This window comes from Cannabis sativa, chromosome 9 (genome assembly GCF_029168945.1).
Source record: "Cannabis sativa cultivar Pink pepper isolate KNU-18-1 chromosome 9, ASM2916894v1, whole genome shotgun sequence".
Lineage (NCBI taxonomy): Eukaryota > Viridiplantae > Streptophyta > Magnoliopsida > Rosales > Cannabaceae > Cannabis > Cannabis sativa.
Window position 1 is genome coordinate 9,510,439 of NC_083609.1, and position 25,677 is coordinate 9,536,115.

Genomic DNA, 25,677 nt, shown 5'->3' on the forward strand with positions numbered 1-25,677 from the left:
ATCATCTTTAAAAGATGATGCAACAATGTATACTTCACCACTTATCAACACTCTCATAACCATCACCATAATTAGCTTGGTTATTTTTATGAAAATTAGGTTTAGAGTTAGAATTTTCTCCCTGTCCTTTATATTTATTTGGTTTGCCTTTGTTTAGAAAATAACAATCTCTCTTGAAATGCCCTGGCTTGCCACAGTTGTAACATCCCGTAGGATCATTTGGTTCTTTTGAGTTTGATCTTCCCTTGTTGTGACTCTTTCCTTTGTGGTGATCTCTGCTGTGACTTTTACTTTTGTAGTGTCCAGGTTTTCTTTGATTGGGTCTCCCTCTCCTGAAGTTTACTTCTCCATTAGAACCTCCATGCTTCTCATTCTTGATCTCCAAGTCTTTTGACTTCAAAGTGAAATTACTTCTTCTAAAGTAATTTACGTCCTACCATATTTAATGGCATTCTTCACTTCTTTGTAGGATTCGGGTAATGAGTTTAAGATGATGATGGCTTGGTTCTCATCACTTAAAGCCTCATTTTCACCAGAATTAGCCAATTCAATATGTAACCTTAGAAATTCATCTAGGTTTTCATCGAGAGTCTTTGGCTAGTGCTCATCTTGAAACCAAAGATCCTTTCTTTAAGAAAGATCTTGTTGATTAAAGATTTCTTTTGAAGCTGATCTTCAAGCTTTTTCCATATTTTCTTTGGTGTATCTTCTTTATCAACTAACACGATAATAGCATCAGACAAGTTAAAAATGATTAAACCGATAGAGTTTCGAAAGTTCTTCTTGTGTAGATTTAGAAGTATTTTACGGCCATTCTATGGGTTCACTTAAGAACCCTAAGTAATTTGTTATGAGCAAGAAGAGCTACAATCTTCTTCCTCCAAATCCTATAGTCCCCCGATCCATCAAACTTGTCAACATCTACTCTAATATTACTCATGTTTAATTGTTATAACAAGATAATAAAAGTAAGAATGTAACAAGACAAAGTTTAGGTTAGAGTTTTCCTTTTCTTGATAATTTCAGATTTTGCTTCTTCAATGTTTTGATGATCTTGCTTGTTTCTTGATGTTGTTTCCAGGTGTTGTTCAATCTTCTTGCTTCCCCGAGGCTGTTTGATACCCTTTGTAGGAAATCACGGCGATCCCGCTGCCCTGCACAACACTAACAGTCAAAAAAATAGGGGCAAAGGCTGTCTTTTTCTCTTTGTGCGGATCCAAAGAGAATATGCCTTTCTCTTAGCTTGAATATGCCTTTTGAATTTCGGATCTACTTTTCAAAACCCTATTGCATTTAATTGCAATATAAAACCAATCTTTTCTCTTTCTATGAAAACTGCCATTTTTTCCACTTTCACTGACCTCCTTCACTCCTCTTCTCTCTTTCTTCTCCTTTCTTTGAACAGCAAGCAAAACCCTAGCAAGCTTCTTCTCCTCCTTCTCCTACTGCCCAGCCGAAAGCACCTTCTTCCTTTCTTTCTTCTTGTTGCAGCAACAACAACCCAGCCGAGCTTCCTCTTCTCCTTCCCTTCAACCTTCTTGCTGCAGAAATAAAACCCAGCCGAGACACCCAAGCTTATCTCCTCTTTCTCTTGTTCTAGATTTTAAAACCTGCAAAGACTAAGAACAAAAAACCAGCCATAGAAATACCAACGAAAAATAAAAAACCAGCAAAGGAAAAAGAATAAAAACACCACAACAATTGATTTCGGAGTTCCCTCTAAATCAGAGGTACGTCTCCGTCAAGCGACCCTCAAAGTTGCTTGAATCTCACTATGAATCTCAAAAAACCGGTTACAAGTTATGGAGATTCCATGCCACAAAAGCTAGCAGGTAATCTCTCTTTTCCTTCACTTTATTTCTCTTGATTTTCCTTACAATATCTCTCACTAACTCTCTATTTTTCTTTTCTTGTTTCTGAGGTTGATTACAAAGGAAACACAAGGCTACTGCCTTTATTTTTCTGCTGGGCCGAAATGGTTCTCTTCTTTAAATGAGAAGGTTGAACCTCATATTTATAATATTGTTTGTTGCTGGCTGTGTTGTGTTTGAGCTGAGAAATAGATATATTCTGTTGTGATATTTTCCTTGTAAAGCTGAAAGTTTGTTAGAGTCTTGAGATATTTTGTTTGCTTCTTCATATTGTAAAGAGAAATAAAGATCTAGGCCTATGACAACAGAACCGACAACTCTATGAGTTATAATGGTCTGTTGAGGCTTTGTAAATAGATCTAATTTATTTTCCTTGTAACTTTATTTATGGGACAATAGTATGGGAATTTATCCAACAGAGAGGAACCCTTTTCTTTAATTTTTGGTTGAATTAAAACCATGTAATAAGATGCAAAAGTTGAGATTAGTTGTGTTGGATCTCCAGCTTGGGAGAAAAGGTTTTGGCTCTATTATTATTATTACTATTATATTATTCAAAGGATAAAGAGTAAGGAACTATGTAGATGTGACAGTTAAACTTGAAAAATATATATATAATAAATAAAATAAAGTTTATTATGCTATTGTTTGGTTCTTTGGATTCTAAAACCGTTGGAGAGCTTCCATCATTGCCAGCTTCAACTTTTAAAAAATCTTGATGATCATCAATTCTCTTTCTTTGACCTATTTCTAATGAAGGATCTCTTTGACCTTAAAACACTACTTTGGATTATGGATGATTAAAAGAAAATTTTTAAGAAGAAAAAAAGGAAAAGATCAATTTAATGTATAAGTGTTTGATTCATGCATGTAGAAAAATAACAAAAAAAACAAACCAAAGACAGAATTTTTTTATGGGGCCATGAAATATTCTTTTCAGAATTGGTGGATTTGATAGAAAAGTCATAACTTACAATTTATTTTACATACACATAGCATTTTACCTAAGATTTAACTACCTTAACCATAAGAAAAAAAAAATAAGAAAAAAAAAAGAAAAAAAAGAGTTCTTTCATTTTATTCTTTAAATGATATAGTCACAAAACTATAAAGTACTCATTCAAGAACTCTAAAGTTTGGTTGCATATCTCAGATTGGGCAATTGAGCATAACAACAAAGATATTAATTTTTGTTTACACCAAATGAAATTTTTTCCTAAGTATACACTCAAAACAGAATCTTTATATATATATTTATATATTTATGTAAATTTTTTGTTAAAGTGCTCAACAAAACCATCAATCTATTATCAACTGAGATTTCACTTTCCAGCAGGCTTTTGCTTTCATTTTCAGAGTCTTCTTCAAGCTCTTTCTAGACACAACATGATTTCATCACTCCTCTATGGCTTATAGTTATATCTATGTTCATTTATTTTTCTAACATTAAAACTTTTCAACTTCACTCTCAACAAATATATGGCTAAGTAATAGTGATGAAAAAACCTACCAACCAATATAACTTATTCAATATGTCTGTTATAGTGCAAGTTTTTCAAGCTAAAATTAGTTGAAAAGCTTTGAGAAAATTAAAGAAGGGAGAACCAAACATACACCATTCAATGTCTTTATTGAGTTAACAAAAAAGTAGAAATGTTTTCAAACTAATTAATGGAGGCATTATATGAGCTCTTTTAAGTGCCCCCCATGTGAGAAATGAGGTTCTAATTAGACTTAGATCAAATCTCATTTAAAACACATTATTGGCAATAAAATGAAGAGTTTCTTCAATCATTTTGTAGCTCAATCACCAAAGTAAAGTTTAAGTAGTGTTTTCTTCCACACTATCCTTCTTTCTTATATAATGAAAAAAAAAAAGTCATACGGGCCAAAAGAATATTTTGCTTTGATATGTTTTTTTTTTCTTTTTTCAAATCTAGTTCTCAAGGCCATTAAAGAGTGAATTATTGAAGCCCCATATATAGAGAGAGCAAAATGAATCTTTTGGTGGCCACACACATAGAGATAAGCTAGTTAATATCTTGAAAATTCAAGGGCCAAAGTGATCAAATAAGTGGTTGATTGGCTATGGTACCTGCAAAGTTTAATTAGATGATTGCATCATTTGAATTGGAACTCTCAACACTCCATTCCAATCCAATCCAAAGATGAAAGAAAAATACCCAATTCTCCCTCCATAATAGCTAGATAGTGCCTTCATTTCATATCACACTATATATGTCCAATCAAAGTGATTTGAACCTTTTTTTTTTTTTGGTAGTGGCTTATACATTTAGATATTAATAATAATTAATGCAATATGAAGACATAGCCATGCATTTTCATTCATTACAAAACCAATCAGTTAGGAAAAAGGTTCAAATCTTTGTGGATAACTAGTCAAATAGTATTCATTATATTTCTAAAGTACTTACAAATTTTATAATATAGAGTACGTCTAAAATAGTTATATTGGTATATTCTTATTTTTTTTGTAATTGTATATGTATTAATTAATTAGAACTACTTGTAATATTGTTTTAAAAAATATGAATAGTTTATAATGCTATTCAAATATTTGTTACACTATTTTTTTGCATCTGTTTAGATTTTTATTTCAACACTGTAAATTATTTAAAATTTTCTAAAAATTTATAAATAATCTTAAAAAAATTACGATGTGTGCGATCATAAAAAATAGACTAAAAAATTATTTTACATGTAAAAAATAGATAGAAAATATACCAATGCTTTAATGATGTACTTTATATATATTTTTCAATAATATATAAATTAAACTTAGGGGTCCACATTTGATTACATGCTTGAAGTTCAGTGTTTCCTATATATACAATGAATTACAAGTCAAAATTCTACTTTGATGATATAATTAGACTCTTTTTGTGTGATAGGTTGAGCAATTATTAAAATCTTATTATAAAATTAAATAAAATATCAGACAAATTTAGAAAAGAGGGTCTTATGTATTGTCCATTACAAATAATAAAAATTAAAAAAAAATTGAGGAATTTACATGCCCTTTTGGAAAATTTAAAATAATTGTATAAACTATTTAACTTTGTGTCATAAGTGAGTCAATTTCATGCTTCCTTACTTCATTTAGAACATCATTTAGTTTTTTTTTTTAATACTAAATCATACTAAACATAGTATTTCTCCAATGACAAGTGCTAAGGACACTCTATATTGCATTTTCTGAGAGATAATTACACCACATATTACAATTTTCAACTTTTTTACTTTTATACCCTAGATCAGAATTCTTTTTAAAAATACTGTATTTTTTCTTAAAGATATTTTTTAAAAAAAATACTGTGTAAATTTTATACCGTGTACTGTGTTAAGTTTTCACTGTTATTTTACGATTATTTTTTAGTTGTTCTGTTTTGTGTTCCACTGTTGTTTTATAAAAACACTATTTTTTAAAAAATTTCCGTGTGGCAATATTTTTGTAAAAATTAACAAAAATTTTAGTACTTCTGTAAAAATTAATAAAAATTTTAGTATTTTTTGTAAGTTTCTCCTCTCTTATGCACTTTTTTTTTATGATTGAGCAACATGTGTAACTATCTAAACTATGTTTAAATATAGTTACAATTTTTTTTTCATCGATAATTAAAATATATGATCTCATTTAATTATTTATTTTTTTTAGACTATTTTATTAATTTCTTTTATTTTTTCACTAAATAGTATGTACCACTATGGTACACTATGCATCTTTCTCTTATTTTTTTTTTTTTTATAATAAATATGTAATATTTTATGGTATAAAAAATGAAAAAAATTCTCTCTCTTTTTTTCCAACAAATTTTGCACCAGTTTTCTTTTTTCATTATTTTTTAAATTATTTTTTCTTTCATGTTTGTTTTATTTTTTAAGTAAACAAACTTTTTCTTTTTATGGGAAAAAACTAATTGATTTAACATATATATACATATTTGAGTTAGAGAAAAATTTGAGGATTGTAAGTAAACAATTTAAGGGAATGTAAAAAAAGCAAAAAAAAAAAGAAAAATGAAAAAAATTTAAGAGAATGATACGAAGCAAAAAAATATATAAAAAATTATTTCTCCATATCTTATTAAGTAAATAGCCAATATTTATTATATAAAAAATAAAAGAATATTTCATTGTTGAAAAGAACAATTTTTTAATAAACAATTATATTTTTTTGTTGTCTGAAAAATAAACAAACAAATAAATAGAATCACACTATTAATTAGTTATTATTTTTTATAAAAACAAATAACTAAATAAGATAAATTTTAATTATCATTAATAAAGTTAAATGAGAGTATAATTATAATTATCTTTAAACATAATTTAGAATGTTAAATATATATTACTCAATTAAGAAGAGGGTGTAAAAGAGAGTTTCACCTAATACTCTGCAAATCTAATGATAAAAACTCTATTATGAGATTATAATTTAGTAGTTATGGAACATTATTTAGTTGATAATTATAAGTTAGCCGGAACAGGTTTTTTTAAGGGATTTTTTCTATTTTAGGTTAATATTACTTTAAATAAACATTTATACTACTACAAGCAAAAATAAACATTTATATTGTTTATTAATTTCAAATATACTATTTCTAAAGTTTGTTATTTACAAAAATACGGTAGAAAAACTTCCCCAAATGCGCAAGGAGAAGTGTGACACACATGTGGCTATGTGGGCGAGTGAGACTCACACGCGAGTGAGGGACAAAGCCTTCAGAGTTGTCTGACGCTCACAAACTGTAGCGTCAGAACGCAGCAGTGGTTGCCACGTGGCGAATTCGGACAAAGTGAATTTCAACGTTTCTCAGCACAAAACAACTAAAAAACAACACAAAAACAACTAGAAAACAACTTAACCATAATATATAAATCAATTAAAGTTTATCATATTATGCAAACAAAAATAAATTTATAAGACAAAAATCTCAAAAAATACAATACTAAAATAACTTAATAGCAACAAATAAACAACACGATAACAATTCTATTTTAATATAATAATTAATTGAGCATCAACACTTACGTCAACTTAAAAAATAAAATTAAAACAACACACAAATAAAAAAACATATATATATATATACATTTATTTCTCTTAGTTAAACAACTAAATAACAACAAAAAATAACTGCATAAACTCCACTACAATATGCAAATTATATAGGCATAAAAATAACTTTAAAAAAGTAAAAAATACCACTAATGTATAGAATAAAATAAACATGTATATATATACATTTTTATTTGATTGAATAACTAAATAACAACAAATAAACAACTGTATACTATAATATGCAAGTTAAATAGGCATGAAAACAACTCAATGAATTGCATCAGATCTAAGAAAAAAAACACACAAATAATCTATAAAATAAATTTAAAAACAAGTACATAATACTTGTACACCAAGTCTAAAATATATCTACACATTAAAAAAATAAATATATACTCATTTTTCTCTTTGTTAAACAGCCTAATAGCAACGAATAAACAACACAATAACAATTTTATATTAATATGAAAATTAATTGGACATCAATACTTGCGTAAACTTAAAAAATAAAATAAAAACAACACACAAATATTATAAAAAAGTATGTATACATATCATTTCTCTTAATTAAACAACTAAATAATAGTAAAAAAAAACGGCGTAACAACTCCATTTCAATATGCAAATTACATAAGCATGAAAATGATTCTAAGAAAATAAAAAATACCACTAAGGTATAAAATGCATTTAAAAGTAACCACAAAACACATTTATACCAACTCAATAATATATGTAGCCATAAAAAGCTAAACATATACTTATTTTTCTCTTGGTCAAATAACTTAATAACAATAAATAAACAACATGATAACAATTTTATTTTAATATAAAAATTAGTTAGGCATGAACACATTGCGTCAACTAAAAATTAAATAAAAACAACACACAAATAATCTTAAAAATAAAACACAACTACAAAGTACAAAAGAATTATACATTAATTACTCAAAAATATATGTACCCAACAAAAACTAAACATATACTCATTTGGTATAATTTGATTTAAAATTTTGAATTGGAATATTTTTTATCAACTTGAATTGCTAGGGATTAGTAATAAGCTAGTTAGAGTTGTGTTAAATGCTCAAAAATACATATCTAAAAATACATTAATTTCTAAAAAAAAAAATAACTTTATCTAAAATTTAATAAAATGAATGTGGTATATTTTTATTTGAAATAATTTTGTAGGAAAAATAATTTTACGGCACATTATAAAAAAATAGGAAAGAAGATAATACTATTTTTAAAAATTAAATAATAAAATTTTAATCTAAAAATAATATTATTAGTTAGTCAATATAAAATAATATTTTATTGGTCAAACAAAAATATAATTTGATATTAGTTTTAATATTGTTTGACAACCTAAAAAAAACGTAAGAACAACATAAAATTAATTTTAACAGAAATAACTACAAATCACATATACAAACACAACCAAAAAAGTATAAAAAATAAACTAAAATATACATCAAAATAACAACAAAACATTTGGACAACCTCTCAAATATGTCTGAAAAACTAAATATATACTCATAATTATAAGACTATTTATTATCTCTTTTGGACAACTCAATTACAACTGAGAAACAACTAGACAACAACACTACTTTAATATGTAAATTAACTAAATATCAATCTCAATAAATCAAAAACAATGACAAATTACTTATACAACACCATGATACAACAAAAAAAATATAAAAAATAAATTAAAATATACATCAATATAATTGCACAACAACTAAAAATCACTTACAAAATAACTAGATAACTACTCCAAAATATATCTAAAAAACTAAATATATACTCATTTTGTTTATCTTTTTTGGACAACTCAAGTACAATTAAAAAACAACTAGACAATAACACTGTTTTAAATATCAATATATTTTGTTGACAACCTAAAAAAAGCGTAAGAACAACATAAAATTTATCTGAATAAAACGAAAACAACTACAAATCACTTATACCATGACAAATAAACATATACTCAATTTGATCTTCGTTGAATAACTAAATCTCCATGTATAAATAATGAATAATAACCTGAATTTAATATGGAATTTAAATAATTAAGCATCAATACATTGAGTCAACTAGAAAAAAAACTAAAACAACACACAAATAATCTAGAAAAAAAAAAACACTTAAAAACAACTATAATGGAGATTCTTTGTGTCTTAGATCGTGACAAGTGTTTTTTTTTTTCAAGTGGGAGTGGGAGCTGAAAGATGAGTACTATTGAATTAGCTTAATAAATTTTTTAATGCGTGTGGATGCAAATAAATTTAATGTGATATTTCAAATACAATCAGTTAGACTCAAATCATTTTTGAGCATATAAATTTATATTTTATAAACTATAAATAAAAATAATAATATAAAAAAAAATCAACTATATAATACTAAAATAGGATAGGGCCGCCACTTCTATATGCTTTTTATGGTGCTTAGTCATTTGAGATTCAACCTTCTCACGAAAAAAAATATTTTCAAAAATAAGAAGGCTTCATTCCTCAATTACAATTAGCTTCGAAGGTTAAAAGAGATTTTTTACCCATAACAAGAACAACTTTAGAGTTTTTTTTATTAGCCTTTTTGAAAAAAAAAAAAAAAGTAAGAAAAGGGGAAGATAACCTAGAACTAGTTACAACTATAGGTTGTAAACACCTGTATGTGAAATGGGTGTATACTAACTACAAAAAGTGATTTTTAAAAAAAAAAATAAAAAAGGTGAAAAAGAAGTTGATGTGACCTGATTGTAGAAGATAATTGTGTTGAGAGAGAAAATGTATATAGAAAATGAACAAGGAAATAAAGAGTGGAAGAGAGTTATAGACAAAAATATGCATGTAAGTCCAAATCGTAAAAATGTAATTAATGAAAGTTTAAAAAGTAATGATGAAAATAATGAAGTGTACAAAAGAAGAAGATACGGAACAAAAGTAAAAATGTAAAATACTTTACATTTTAGTCATGAGTTGTAAATTTCTCTTTTTTTAAACTTTCGTAACTCATATATAATCTATTTAATTTACAACATTAAATGAGGTGTGGGATGTCTAAATATTCTTTTTATTCTAAATAATAAAATAAAAGTAGCCTACGTCTGAAGAAAAAAACAGTAGTTGGGGTCCCTTTCTTTTGTTGCTGTCTAAATTTATTAAGGAAGAAATTATTTAGTTATAATGGGTCAATAATTATTAGAATATTTACGACATAAAAATAAGACACATGAATTAAAATGTCACCTCACATATTCAATAAAAATGAGAGCAAAAAATTCCAATCTCTTTTGTAGTAATTTAAATAATTCACTGCAACTACTCTCTCTCGAGATGATTTTCTTTGCCTTACCCTTGAAGGTTTTTTTCCTGTTCTTTGTGTCATTTTCAGCTAGGGAGGTCGTTGCCGACCTTGCCCTGACCGAGAGGAGCTGATGCTCACTTGGGTGTTGTGAAGTGGCAATATAAGTTGGTTGGTGGTCGATCGTTCTAGGGATTCACGCATAACCGAGAGGTGTTTTCGGCTTTGGCAAAGTTTTCTGCTAGTTCTTGTTTGGGATCTATGGTTGCTTCTGTTGGAAATTATTTTACCAGGATCTAGATTTACTAACAAGTATGTTGGATTAACAACCTAATATGAATTCTAAAACAATGAAAATAAACACATATAAAGTTAGAAAACCTTACAGTGGGTGCAGCGGAATAATATGACTCCTTCCGTTCAGATCTCTAGCCCTTGATTCCTTTCTGTAGCAGAGCATCACCAAGATCTGAACCTGGATCTTCTTTTCTCCTTCTTTGATGTAGAATTTCCATAGTCTTCCATACTATGATTGAGATACCACTTGATGTGTGTGGGCACTACTCATCTCACAAGGATTTCGAAATTTTCTCTCATTTTCTCTCTTGAATTTCGTGGCTTATAGCTTATCTGATATGCAAGAGAAGAGAACAAGCTTGCTTTATATAGGGAGAAGGGAGAGCACAACTTTCCAAATAAAACAGTTTTCTTAATTACTGTGTAATCAATTAACTGCCTTATTTAGTGTGATCCACCACTTTCCTATTTTTCCTAGGCTTTGATTAGCAATTACATGGCAATTAAAATTGAAAATAATAATTGGGAAACACACAAAGAGGTGCCGGCCATAGGGTGATATGGGCCTCACTTGGATTTTGCAGTTTCCTCAATTTTATTTCAATTTCTCCAAAAATGTCATTTTTCCAATTCTAATCATTTAAATGCCAAAACTAATTATTTAATAACTAAAATAGATTATTAAATAATATTGTCATTTAAAATAATTATTAATTAGACATGCAAAGTCTCTTAATTAATAATTAAACCTAGAAACCCTTTCTTTACGATTTCATCCTTAAACTGTGAGAATTCATAAAGTAGACATAGTCTAACTTTTAGAATTATAATTGATTAATTAAAATCAATTAACTGAGTCTTACAAGCAGTATGGTCTCAACTATAGTATGGGGACCATGGGTCTATATAACCGAGCTTCCAATAAGTCGAACCGAATTTACCAAGTAAATTCCCTAACTTATTAATTCCTCATTGAATCCACACTTAGAACTTGGAATTGCACTCTCAGTCATATAGAAATGCTCTATATGTTCCACGATATAGACACGTCATTAGTTATCCATTGTTATAACCCTAATGTGATCAATGATCCTCTATATAGATGATTTACACTGTACAGGGATTAAATTACCGTAACACCCTACAATGTATTTTATCCTTAAAACACTTAACCCTGTATAAATGATATTTCACCTAAGTGAAATGAGATCTCCACCATTTATCTTCGTTTGGTTAAGCTCGAAGAAAATCATCCTTTACTTCTATTTGCCAAATAGAAGCTATAGATTCCATATTTATGTTAGCGCTCCCACTCAATTGCACTACCGTGTTCCCAAAATGTAAGTATCACCCTGACCCAAAAGTAGGCTTAACTTAACAAATCAAAGAACACGAATAACACTCTTGAGATTGAACCTAACCATATTAGGATTTCGATCATGTGATCTAGGATCAACAGATGATATTGAATTGAATAGATATTACGGTAAATTTTAACATATCTAATCAAAGTTCAATATCGGTCCCTTCCGATGTATACTCCATACATCCAATACTGGTAAACTTTGCCAATGTCCTGGAAAGGACATAACACTTTTCCAAGGTGTAAGAATACCTATCGCTGATTATACCATGTCAGTCTAAATCCAGTGTTCTGACAAATCAGGGAATCAACTTTTGAACATATAATAAAGATTATATTCCACTGTGCTGACAACACTATAATCTTTAACAAACTCATATGTTCTGGACTTAAAAAAAATTCATACATTATATACTTATAATCATGAAATAAATCATGTGAACTATACAACATAAAATGTTATTTCTGATCTTTATTAATAAGTAAATCTAATTATATGAAATGAGTTTTATTTAGGGCATAAAACCCAACAACTTCTGGTCTTGGCAAGGGTTGGTGTTGGAAGAGGCAGTGGCTGTCAACATTTGGGTTCTTAGTGGATGATTAGGGGTTAGTGGTGGTGGTTTCGATCTTTCCTCCCCTCTAGTCACGGTCTGGTGGTTTAGTTTTGATGATGGACAGTCTTTGATGGAGGGCGGAGCTTGGGATGTCTCGTTGTCTCCCTTTTTTGGTTGGTTATCGGTGGTTCTTGTTTGGCGTTTTGGCTCCCGTGCATGAAGGCTCTCTTGAGCTCAAGGAGTTCTGTTGACATTTAAGGGGGGTGGGGAGGGGGCGTGGGTTTTCCCAAAGGGGCGTGCAACCCTTGTCTTGCTGTCGCTGCCCCTGTTGGAACATGTTTTACTAGGATCTTAATTTACTAACATGTATGTTTGATTATTACATAAATAATCTAACATCCTAAAATATAAATTTCATAAAACGACATATAACACATATATAGTTTAGGATTCCTTACATAGATGGTATTGGAGAACATTATCCCACATGGATTAAATGTAAAAGTATTGAGCTATATATAAGAACATGGGCTACTTCACTTATTACCAATTAGTTTTGAGATAGAACCCCATAATTCTCATCATGGTATCAGTGCCATATACTTAGCGGGCTTTTGATCCACACCTATCCAGATGTTTAGCCAGCCGCACGAGATTCAGATGGTACAAAGACGCTTGACTTGTGATAAGGTAATTCAAGATTGGTGAGCAAAAATAGCCACCATCTTGAGGGAGAATATTGGAGAACATTATCCCACATGGATTAAATGTAAAAGTATTGAGTCATATATAAGAACATGAGCTACTCCACTTATCACCAATTAATTTTAAGATGGAACCTCATGATTCTCATCAGATGGCAGTAAACAATGAACTTGGATTACTTCCTTTACTCAAACAATGACAAAATGTATAGTCTTTCACAGAGATCTAAGTACTACCTTAAATAGAGTGGGTTGGTACTCAAGACATTATAGGGCAGATTTCTTAAGAGTTTGAATTCTATAGAGGAGAATTTTTTTTTTTTTTATTCACTTAGGATTTTTAGTATCTCACCACAAACTTGGCAATCAAAGCTTTGTCATATGCTATATATAAAAAAAAAAATTAATGAACTCTAAATAAAAGCCCAGGCCAAAATCACCTTATGGCCCAAGGACTTTAAGTTTTGCCATTTTATTTATTTTAATGAAATAATTTTATCTTTTTCCAAATATACCATTTATCTAATCTATTTATTTAAATATTAATTTTTTATTTATTTAATAATTATAAATAAAATAGATAATTACGGAAAAAGTCTCCAAAAACTTAAGGTTGACGCAAATTAGTCGCCAACTTTAAAAATTGGCAATAATAGACCCTAAGGCCACGCTTTCTCTATGTCTGTTGGTCCCTCTTTCTAACTGATCCATTAAACCCAAATAAAATATTACGTGTCAATTTTTTATTGGTCCAAATGTAATAATTTTAATTAAATAAAATTAAAATAAAATAAAACTAAAAAAATATTTAAAAATCATAATTTTTTTTTTTTTTCATTTAGTTATATATATATTTTTATATTAAAAACTCCATTTTAAAATTATAAGATTTTATTATTTCTATTATTAATGTGTAACAATTCATTTAATTTCAAAAAAGAATTGTCATTTTAGCTAGTCACTAACTCAAAAAGGAAGACCAAAAAATAAAATAAAATAAGAGTTAAAAGTATGAATTTGTAACAAACATATTTCATGGAAAAAAAAAGTACAAGTACAAAACAATAGTCAAGTTGTCAAAATTAAGTAAAAAAAAGAATTTCGTAATACAAAAAATGTTGAGAGTTGATATTGTCTTACATATTGCAATAAGGTCAATGTCTTGTTATTTTTCTGTTGCTTTGTACATGTCTTTTATTGTTTTATAGTTGTTTTCATGTTGTTGTTATATAATTATTTTTTAGTTGTTTTTTCTTTTAAAACATAATATTTTTGTAATTTTGAAACTTCTAAAAAAATAATGACAATAAAAATGAAAATAAAAAAGGAGTATTTTTGTGAAAAACCAGAAAAAATATATTGCGGCCCAGCCCATGTAAATCACCTCCATGGGCTAAATGTGGGCCAATCGTTAGCCAATCTCTCTCCATTGTTTCTCTCTTTCAAAGAAATTGGGAACAGAAGCAGAAACTTTCAATCAACCGAACCGACTCAGCGAGTTTGAGTCACAGCCATGGCGTCTATGGTTCTGAAGCGAAGCTCTTACTCGGGAATGAGATCAATGGTGGGAGCTCTCTCAACCGGACTTAGGTCCTATGCATCGCTTTCAGTTGGGACTGACATAGTCTCGGCCGCACCAGATGTTTCCCTCCAGAAAGCTCGCAGCTGGGACGAAGGTGTCTCCACCAAGTTCTCAACTACTCCTCTTAAAGATATCTTTAAGGTCATTTCTGGGTTCTATTTCTTCAGCTACAATGTTACATACACTCTTTCGTTTATTTTTTACCCTTTGTGAATTTTAATTTGTTTGATATATATAATACTCAAAATTCTGATTTTTTTTTTTTTTCTTTTGGGCGGAATTTGTTGTTTGATTTAGGACAAGAAAGTTGTCATCTTTGGGCTCCCTGTAAGTTACTCTCAACACTTTTATTACTTCTATTATTGGAAATACTATGCTGTTAATTTAGTTCATTCTTCTTACTTTAGGAATATGAAAGTCACCCATATGGGCATTTTTCCATTTGATCAGTGTTACATACATTCACATAGCTTCCATTTCCTTGGGTTTAGTTGAGTACTCTCAATATTGGATTTTCTGCTATGATTATTAGGAATAGTATTTTGTTTTGTGTATGATTAATAGGTATTTAAGTTTGAGAAGATCTCATTTAATGTTAATGTTTCAAATTCAATTTACCAGACTTAGCATTTATCACATTCCAGGGTGCATATACTGGAGTTTGTTCTCAGCAACATGTGCCCAGTTACAAGAACAACATTGACAAGTTTAAGGCTAAAGGAATTGATTCTGTAATTTGTGTAGCTGTGAATGACCCGTTTGCTTTAAATGGCTGGGCAGAGAAACTTGAAGCCAAAGATGCTGTAAGTCATTTGTGAACACTTGAGTCCCCTTGTGACATTTGTTTACCTATAATGCTTCTATGCTAAATTTTCTTAGTTTGACCAAATTCATGCTCAATTAGCATTATATAGTCAGCCGAATATCTTAGCACAACCCAATTATCTGCCATTGCAGATTGAGTTTTATGGGGATTTCAATGGGAAATTCCACAAGGCCTTGGAATTAGATAAAGATCTCTCTGTTGCATTGCTTGGGCCTCGCTCTCAAAGGTACATATTTTGGATTTCTTTCTTTGTTCAAAGTAAAAAACGATTAAAATCTTTCAGTGTGGGATGTTATTATTAGCATTGTCCATAGACAGATACACTTGATAGCTCTTTTCTTTGGCTCAATTAGTTTACTTTATTTTTCGACTCATTTGCGTTGTGACAAGTTGTTTTTCTCTAAATTCCAGAGGTAGCTTGGTCTTTATATTTCATTTGCTTTGTTGATTAGCAACTCATATTTCAAATTTGTACTTTTTGGATAAACAATTAGCTTGTTTGGCTGGAAGTACGCCACACTTCTTGGTTTCATTCTCATGTGATTCGGTTAACTATGTCAATATGTAGATGGTCGGCATATGTGGTTGATGGGAAGATTAAGTCTCTTAATGTAGAGGAAGCACCCTCTGACTTCAAGGTTTCTGGTGGGGATGTTATTTTGGGACAAATCTAGACCTGTTCTTACCTTTTACTTTTGTGCTCTCGAGGATTTTCATGTAATGTAAAAACACATATGTCAGATTCAGGAGCTTCCTCGTTTGTTTTCTTCAAAAATGAAAAAGAAAGTAATAACATAATGGCCAATGGGGTCATTAACCTTGTGAATGTGAATTAAGTTGGCTAGTTACTTATTTTGTATCATGCAGATGCAATGAAATTCTTTGGTTTTATCAGAACTAACTCTTCCTCTTGAGGACAGAATATAGTTGTTCTTTTATTAATTTAAAGCAACATATTTTGATGAACTTGAATATTCTTAGAACGAATATTGAATTTTTTTTTTTGGGTTTTTTTTTATTGGTGTACAATAAAAACAATATAATTACACAAAATGTGCAAGAAAAAATACATATCTTGGTTTCTTGGTTTAACAGAATATACCTTAAGAATATTCTGTTAAATTTAACGATTCCCGTTAACAAATAAACCCAATAATTAAACCTAAAAAATTAAACAATCTTTTTTTTTAAAATTTAAAAAAAAAAAATCATCCACATATCTCTCTAACAAATTGTATATCCCCAAATTATCAAATCCAATTCTCTCACTTTGGTTTACGATCAACCAAAAGCAGCTATGGCTCTGCACTCCGGTATATCGATCTCCACTAAAATTAAATTAGACTTTTATTGATCCAGCCTATGAATTTCTAGAAGAAAGAATGTAATCTCAAAAGGGTTTGTAATTTGTATCAACAATGATTATGATTTTTGCCAATTGCAGTAAGTAGCAATCTATTCTAATTCCATTATCTCCCAACTCCCATTCTGCAATTTCCCTTTCTATTAAGCATTTATGTATCAATCTCACTTAGCAAATTGGTCACACTCAACCAGTGTCGCAAAACAGAAGACAACCCTCTTCTTCCCAAAAAACAGAAGCTCATGATGAAGATTTAGCACTGCCAAAGAAAAAAGTCAAAACCCTCTTCTTCCCAAAAGGACCACGTCCATGGTTTTGAGGTGTGTGTGAAAAATTTATAATACTAATTTTTCTCTATAATTTAGTTGGAAGATTTGGTTTGTTATAAATATTGTAACTTTTAATGGTTATGTTTCATAACTGGTGTTCATCCCCATTGGCTTCACAAACGACACCTTCAATATGCGGAGGCAGTTTGGGTGAGAATGGGTTTAAACCGTATTTCTATTTTGGTTTCGGTTTAATATTTTGTTTATTAATTTCATTTATGTTCTAATTGATTATGGGACATACTGAAGTAAAAAAAAAAGAGTAAATTCTGAGAAAATGCATGATCATAATATATTGTGGTGTTCTTTAGTCTATTTTGTGGTGTTCTTCTAAGGTATATCAAGGTACTTAATTTTTTGGTGTACTTGATCTCTCTATCGACATTTTTGTAAGAGGAATTCTGTTCAAGTATAGCCTTTGGGTTGTCGAACTAACTCGGGTTCATTACTACGAGGTATGGTTTTGAGGTGCTAAAGAGGATTGTAATATCATAGTCTATGGTGGAAGTATAATTATTATTGTGAAGTAAAAGCATTTTCGGCTGTAATACGTACACCTAATTTTCAACTCATAATAGATGTCATTTTTATTTATTGATGATTTGGTAAATAAAGATTACATGTGTAATACTAATTTGTATTTATTACATCTTCTTCATGACTAAAATCCCATTCAAAGAATTTAGGATTGTTCTACTTTCTTTAATTAATCTAGGTTTAAAAGGTACTTAATTTTATGGTGTTCTTTAGTCTATTTTTGCATCATGTGATATGTCCTGTATTTTTACTCTAAGTTTAAAAGGTACTTAATTTTGTGGTGTTCTTTAGTCTATTTTGTGGTGTTCTTTTAAGGTATATCTGAAACAATCTTGATATATTTGAAAATCTTGAGACTAAATTTTATATTATGATTTTCATGAAGGAGAAAGCAAGACTTGAAGAGTAACAGTGGAGGTGGAGCTCTGCCACATCCCAATAGTAAGGTATTATTTTTTCTTATCCCACTAAATTTCTAAGTTTGGTTCGCCTTGTAATTTAGTTAACAATTTTATTTTTGAAAGAATTTCAACTGTTCTAAATAATTGTTTGAAGATTTCAACTAAGAATTTTTTTAAGGGTTTTATAATTGTTTGAAAGTACTGGCTCCGATATGATCAGGTATAAAATTAAGCTCATATTATTTGGTTTTGCCTATATATGGAGAGTAAATTCTTCACTCTTTTTATTGATTTGGTACTCATCGAAAGGGAAAGCTCTTTATTAGCATTTCTTCAATAGTAGGATGCACCTATTTATGTTAACATTTTTTATGCTTAACAAAATACTATTGGATAATCAACACTTAAACTTTTTGAAAATAAGGTTCGATTTAATCTTGGTGTTGTGAAAGGAGAGATAGATATGAGCAGCTGTTTGTTCACTAGAAGAAATTACCTAGAGACTTCTCAATTTATAGGTACCATTTTCTTATAGCTTTGGATATATCTTCTGTTTCTCATTACATGGTCTGATTGTTGGTTTGCCCTTGTTAGTTATTCAATATATACAATTAAAATTATCATACTAATGTTATCTCATTGTACTTCTAACTAGCAGGCACACATTCAATTTCAAACTCTTGCCTAAATTTGCTGGAAGTTTTGGTTTAACTTAGTATTCTTCTCAATTCAAGGTATGCTTTTCTCTTTTGTTCTTTTCAAATTTTTATGACTTATCTGTTCTCTTTCTACATATGACTATCCAAAATTTATGAGCTTTATATTATTTAAATTTATATTTAATGTATATGGTTTATAATACAGGATTGGCTTTTATTTCTGTCACCACTGATCCTATGCTTCAAAGCCTCGTTGTCATATATTAGGTTCCCTTATAATTTGAAGTATTCCTCTGATTAATTATCCACTAAGTATAAAAATTGGTGACTTCTGTTTTTGAATTCATTAGCTTATGCCTATTATTGTTCTTATATCTCCCTCCCTATTGATGTTTATTTGACTCATTGATGAATTAGAATAAGATAATATAATTACTTTGCTCAATTAGACTTATTTATTTATTGAGATACCAACATGTAGGTGCGCTCCCATATTTTTAAGTGCTCTTAAGGTAATCTTGGTGCTTTATAAATCCAAAAAACAGAGGATTTGTTTTTTTTATCCTTTAAATCATTTAAATTTTTTGTTTTAGCCTTACTCAGTGTGTTCAATGTTGCAATTGCAGTCACTGTTCAAAAACTTGCAACCGGAGCTCAACTGTATTCGGTGCCAAAAGTTGGATTGCTCCCGCGTGTCGATGATAATGGCGTTATTGTCCCAAGACATGTTCCCTGAAGTTATTACCAAAATTCTGTCTCATCTAGCTGTAAGCTTGTGTTTTCAAACTGCTATGTATTTTGTGAGAAACAAGCTATCGAAAAACCATTTGTATGGCCCATGTCTTCCAATTTCGTAGTTGTCTTATATGAGTTTTTGTTAGATTCTTTTGCTTGGCGGGATTGGAAAAGGTGGGAGAAGGAGATCCCAAGTCTCATTTTTGTTGGAATTTATTTTACCAGGATCTTAGATCTACTCACAAGTATGTTTATTAACATCCTAAATATGAACTTTCTAAAACGATGAAATAAACACATATAAAGTTTAGGAAACCTTACATTGGGTGCAGCGGAATATAATGACTCCTTCCGTTCAGATATCTAGCCCTTGATTCCTTTCTGTAGCAGAGCATTATCAATATCTGAACCTGGATCTCTTTCTCTGAATCTTTGATGCTGAATCTCCTTTGCTGATGATCTTTCTTCACGATCTTCCTCACTATGATTGAGGTATCACTTGATGTGTGTGGGCACTACTCTAATCACTAAGAGAGGTTCGAAATATTGAGGAAGAAAAGAGAGAGAGAGTGGCGGCTAGAGAAGAGAGTGGAGGCTCAGTTTTTTCTGATTCAGAAAGTGTAATTTTCCTGAAGCCTTCACTATCTATTTATAGCATTCCTCTAGGGCTTGATTTGAATTATATGGCATTAAAATAATAAAAAAAATCATTTAAAAAAGATGACATAAGTGGCCGGCCCTAGGCTAGATGGACTGGGCCTTATTTTTGCAATTTTGCAATTTTACCACTTTTGTATCTGATTTTCTCAAAAATGCCAATTTCCTAATTCAATCATTTAAATGCCAATTCTAACTATTTAATAACTATAAATAATTATTAAATAATATTGTCATTTATCATATTTATTAATTGAACCATACAAAGTATCATAATTAACAAATATGCCCCTATAAACTCTTTCTTTACAATTTCGCCCTTACTTAGTGAAAATTTCACAAATAGACATAGTCTAATTCGTGAATTATAATTGATTAATCAAAACCAATTACATGAGTCTTACAAGCAATATTATCTCAACTAGTGGGGGGACCATGGGTCTATATAACCGAGCTTCCAATAAGTAGATCAAGAATTTAGCACTAAAATTCACTAACTTATTAATTCTTCGTTGAATCCACGCATAGAACTTAGAATTGCACTCTCAGTTATATAGAATGCTCTATATGTTCCACCATATAGACACATCATTAGTTATCCATTGTTATAATCCTAATTTGATCAATGATCCTCTATATGAATGATCTACACTGTAAAGGGATTAAATTACCGTTACACCCTACAATGTATTTATTCCTTAAAACACTTGACCCCGTATAAATGATATTTCAGCTTATGTGAAATGAGTACTCCACCATTTATGTTCGTTTGGTCAAGCTCGAAGGAGATCATCCTTTGCTTACTATTCGCCAGATAGAAGCTATAGATTCCATGTTTATGATAGCGCTCCCACTCAATTGCACTACCGTGTTCCCAAAATGTACGTATCACCCTGACCTAAAAGTAGGCTTAACTAACAAATCAAAGAACACGAATAGCCTTTCAAGATTGAGCCTAATCATATCAGGATTAAGATCATTTGATCTAGGATCAACTAGGCGATATTGACTTGAATAGATATTACGGTAAGTTTAATAAATCTAAGTCAAAGTTCAATATCGGTCCCTTCCGATGCATACTCCATGCATCCAACCTGAGCTTTACTTTAACCAATGCTCGGAAAGAACATAGTATTTCTCCAAATACAAGTAAACTCTTGTTGTAGATTATCATATCAGTAAAACCCTATGTCTGATAAATCTAGGAAACTTTATTCACATAGTCATGTTTACTTTCCAATGTGTTGACGACACAATAAACAGGATCAAGTATGTGAAAAGGGTTTTATATGAATTTATACATTATGTACATATAATCATGAAATAAATCATGTGAACCAGGCAACATTAAATGTTATTTCGATCTATATTAATAAGTAAATCCGATTATATTGAAATGAGTTTTATTTAGGGCATAAAACCCAACAAACTCCCACTTGCACTAATATAAAACAAAAAGTGCGTTTCAAATAATCTCAACACCTTGATATACAAATCAAGTGTAGTAGTAGTAAACTCCTCGTAATAGGATCTGAAAGGTTGAATTAACCACAACCTTTTCTCCACCATTACTCTTCCTTTAATCACAAAATCATTGATAATGTGAAATTCCTCTCTATATGTTTACTCTCTTGGGATACTGGATTCTATACCTTTGGCAACTACTTTTGGTTAATCAGGAAATTAACACTAGTAGTTTAAGGCAATTTGGAATGGTGCCAAAGATGTATAGAACTTTCCTTAGACTGAATAAGTAACTTTCCTGCAGCTTTAACATTCAGTCCCTTTCTGGTAGACCTAGAGACTTCAGATAGGTTTTTACACTTCTCCAAAATCACTATTCCACCCCCAGAGTAACCACCAACTTATCAGAAAGATTTACTAGCACATAGGCAAATTTCGAAATCTGATATGGTGTAGTCTAAGAGTTTTAAACACACCCTTATAGACTAACATATAGTTCCTCTTCTTTATCTTAAGATTTACTTGATTGTCTTCCAATGTTCTTCTCCTGGATTAATCTGATACCTACTCATTACTCCCACTCAACAGCAGGTGTCTGGTCTAAGGCATACAAAAGCATATCTAAGACCTCTCACTGTTGATATAAGAAATTTTTCCATGGCTTTATCTTTTCTGGAATAGTTGAGACTTTTCCTTAGATAAATAAAATCTATGCCTAAGAAGTTGTGAAGCTTCTATAGATTGCCATTAGAAAGAAAATGCTTCAGCATCTTACTAAAGTAAGTTGCTTGCATTAGAGTAAGTAATTACCAGGTATACCACAAGCCATAGGTTTAGATAAACTCAAACCTATAATACTAGGAACAGGAAGTTTTGTTAAGTCCATTGAATGGACTTATAAACGAAAATTTCCTTTTATGTCCTTGTAATAGAAAACTTTAGGTTACTCCATGTGAATGGATTAAACCATAGTTCTATTGGCTTTCTTCTTAGTTTCTTATCTTGACAATCCATTACTTGTTTAAACTCACAATGGATTTTAATCACTAGTGTCTCCCAAGTCATAAGAAGGTGAGTTCCTAGAAACTCTCCCACTACGACAAGGCACCGTGAATTATGTCTAAGAAAACTAAATGGTATTGATCTCTTCGGTTGTGTCAAGACAACAGAGGTAGTGGGATCATCATATGTTATATAAGATGATAGAACACTTTTGGAATCAAGAATTAAATATCTCCTTTATTTGCTACTTGTTTTTCAGACTTAGTCATTTTCTTAGAAAAGTAGTATTTGTTTGAACAAACACTTTCTTATCTATTGACAATGGGATGGTCCACCCCTAATCACTTAGAATAGCTAACAAACCATGGTTAATGGTTCTAGCTTTTCTTAAGATTTTGATTAGGTCATCCATGAATCTAGTAATGATTTACATTAAGTATACAACCATTACATCATTCTGAAATTGTATTACCATAGAAGGAATTAGGCAACGACTAGTAACTAATCATCAACATGCAACTCGAAATTTACGGGAGGTAAGTTTGGATATAATTCAAAAATCAATTTAATGATCTTTGAACTGCATATCTACTAACTATTTCTCCACCCCTATCCGTTCGCAAGATCTTTAACCACTTACCTTAATGGTTTTAACCATTGCTAGAAATTAATGAAATTTTTCAAACATTTCAAATTTCTTTGCTAAAAGGTATAATCTAGAGTTATCGTTTTAAGAATACAACGAAAAACTCATATCCACCCCTGAATGTACATCCATCTGCGAATGAGATGAACTACTTTCAGTGGATATAGGCATATTATCTCTTTGCAGAGATTGATCATGTCAAATTCACTATGAACAAGATACAAATGCCATAGATTAAAAAAAATGTGGTAGTGTCTTTTGATGACATAGGTTTAGTTACATCAAAGAGTTCTTAGAATAGTGCAAGTGGATCCTGGTCACAGAATACCTAACTCACATTCCATACAGTTTTAATCCATTAATAAAAGATGGATATTAAACACTTGAGAAAGTGTAACTGTATTGTATTCTGGAATTAGAAATTTAAGAAAATTTCTATTTGGAATCTAAAATTAAAGTCAAAGACTTAAATTTATACCAAATATAATGAGTAATTCTATCTTGGACCAGCACTACTAATACAAACTCTAAGTAGATTTGCCCATACAAGTAGGAAATTTCTAAGATTGAGGATTTATATCAATTGGGAATAGAATTTCGGGATTATAATCATATGCGTCATATAAAATGACATGAAATGATTTATAGACCATTCGTCCAATGATATGTTTTTAAAGCTAATTCGAAATGAATAAGCTAAGAGGAATAAGGATAATTTCGTTTAAAATAAGAATCCAACGATGCTTCGATTAGCGAAAGTCAAAGTAATCTTATTTATACAATCTTCTTGTTTCATATCGTAAAAATACTAGTCTAAGGTGTCATCAATTGATGAACAGCTAGATGTCGCATATACAATATTTATCTTTCGAGATCTAACACTATTATGTATGTCTAATGGTGAAAATCCACTAGGGATTTATCTCATTAGATAAACAAGCCAAGTTAGACCAACAATGAAGATTCGAAATTAAACTACAACTTAATAACAGAAAATAACATGGTTCAATATAAATTCATACACAATTCAGAAATTATAAACATATAGTAAGTAGGAATGACAAGTGAAAATACTAAAACTTACAATCCTAAATAATTTCCAAGGTTTTCAACAAACTGATATCAGTGTCCCGTTTAGGCGAGAGTCAAAGCTACCATTCATTGAATAGAGTTGTCAGCTCGTCTAAAATGTTAAACATTCTAGCAACCTTTTATTCGATCAAGATTGGAATTCAGCGTTGTCCCGTTTAGGCGAGAGTCAAGGCAATTCTATCTTATGAGCTTCCACCATTGTTTCATAATTTGCAAGTCAAGTATGGTCGCCACCATTAGGGTGATCCATACCATACAAAACACTTACAAACTACTTATCATGCGAGGTTAATCGGTGCGAAATTGCTAATGAACGTTCCTCCATTAGGGAGGATTACTCACTAAAACAAACGCGGTGTAAAACCCACAATGGAGATCGAATGTCTCTATAATAAAGCTCATTATTTGAAAAGAGTTGTATTTTCTTTTATTCTCTTTATTTATTCTATTTATTTTAAATATATATTTATTTAATTAAAATTTCCAATTTAGAATGAAAAATTCTAAATATAAATTTTAATTTAATATTTATAAATTTTACTTAGATGGATATGAAAATAATATGAATTATTTCCATCTTAGTAATAATTTCCAATAAATATTTAGAAAAAATATTTAAGTTGTTACAAAATTAATTTAAATTAATTTACAACTCAAATTTAATTTTCTATAAATATATATTGCATTTCGAAAAATTAAAGTATATAAGAATACAATTTTCGAAAAATGCATATTAAAATAAAAAATAAATCCTGGAAAAATTATTCTAATTTAATGTTGGCCCAAAATTAATTAATAAAATTAATTTACAACAAAAAATATAATTTTCCTATTTAATTAAATATATATAAGAAAAATTTCAAATATTTAAGTATGATGATGAAAATCAACTTAAATATTAATTTTCTATTTAATTAAATACACTAGAAAAATACTTCAAGCAAAAATATCACATATCTAGATTTTCCTTTGACTAGTTAATTCAATTTCTAATAATATACTTTAATTCAATTTATTTTAAATTAATCAATAAATGAAAAAAAATCATTGATTTAAGTTGATCCAAGAATTAATTAAAATAGATAATTAATTTACAACTTAATCTATTTTTCAAGATAAAATTCGAAATTCTAGCATTTAAGAAATGCAATTTCGAAAATTGATTAATAAAATAAAGAAAAAATATATTTTGAAAATTAT

At 29.7% G+C, this 25,677-nt stretch overlaps 1 protein-coding gene and 2 long non-coding RNA genes across 4 annotated transcripts; all 3 read left to right on the forward strand.

The window, feature by feature from the left end:
• The first annotated feature begins 1,361 nt into the window (after window positions 1–1,361).
• Window positions 1,362–2,450, forward strand: LOC133030989 (uncharacterized). Its single transcript, XR_009684541.1, has 2 exons — window positions 1,362–1,832; window positions 1,922–2,450. It is a non-coding gene; the product is annotated as an uncharacterized LOC133030989 (long non-coding RNA).
• A 12,127-nt stretch (window positions 2,451–14,577) lies between these two features.
• LOC115723350 (peroxiredoxin-2F, mitochondrial) lies at window positions 14,578–16,486 on the forward strand. The gene is made up of 5 exons (XM_030652793.2): window positions 14,578–14,907; window positions 15,064–15,093; window positions 15,411–15,569; window positions 15,724–15,818; window positions 16,161–16,486. The coding sequence occupies exons 1-5, from the start codon at window positions 14,698–14,700 to the stop codon at window positions 16,264–16,266; spliced, it is 600 nt and encodes a 199-aa protein (XP_030508653.2). The 5' UTR covers window positions 14,578–14,697; the 3' UTR covers window positions 16,267–16,486.
• Window positions 16,487–17,992: 1,506 nt separating this feature from the next.
• LOC115711329 (uncharacterized) lies at window positions 17,993–19,829 on the forward strand. Of its 2 annotated transcripts, none has more exons than XR_009684656.1 (4): window positions 17,993–18,262; window positions 18,647–18,740; window positions 18,881–19,393; window positions 19,508–19,829. It is a non-coding gene; the product is annotated as an uncharacterized LOC115711329 (long non-coding RNA). The 2 variants fall into 2 exon arrangements; XR_004010462.2 differs by having other exon boundaries at window positions 18,881–18,956.
• The last annotated feature ends 5,848 nt before the right edge of the window (window positions 19,830–25,677 follow it).

Bases quoted from the DNA above. Each gene is read 5' to 3' on its own strand.
- LOC115723350 (XM_030652793.2), top strand. From the start codon at position 14,698: ATGGCGTCTATGGTTCTGAAGCGAAGCTCTTACTCGGGAATGAGATCA. The intron at 15,570-15,723 runs GTAAGTCATTTG...CTGCCATTGCAG, and splicing joins AACTTGAAGCCAAAGATGCT to ATTGAGTTTTATGGGGATTT. The intron at 15,819-16,160 runs GTACATATTTTG...GTCAATATGTAG, and splicing joins CTTGGGCCTCGCTCTCAAAG to ATGGTCGGCATATGTGGTTG.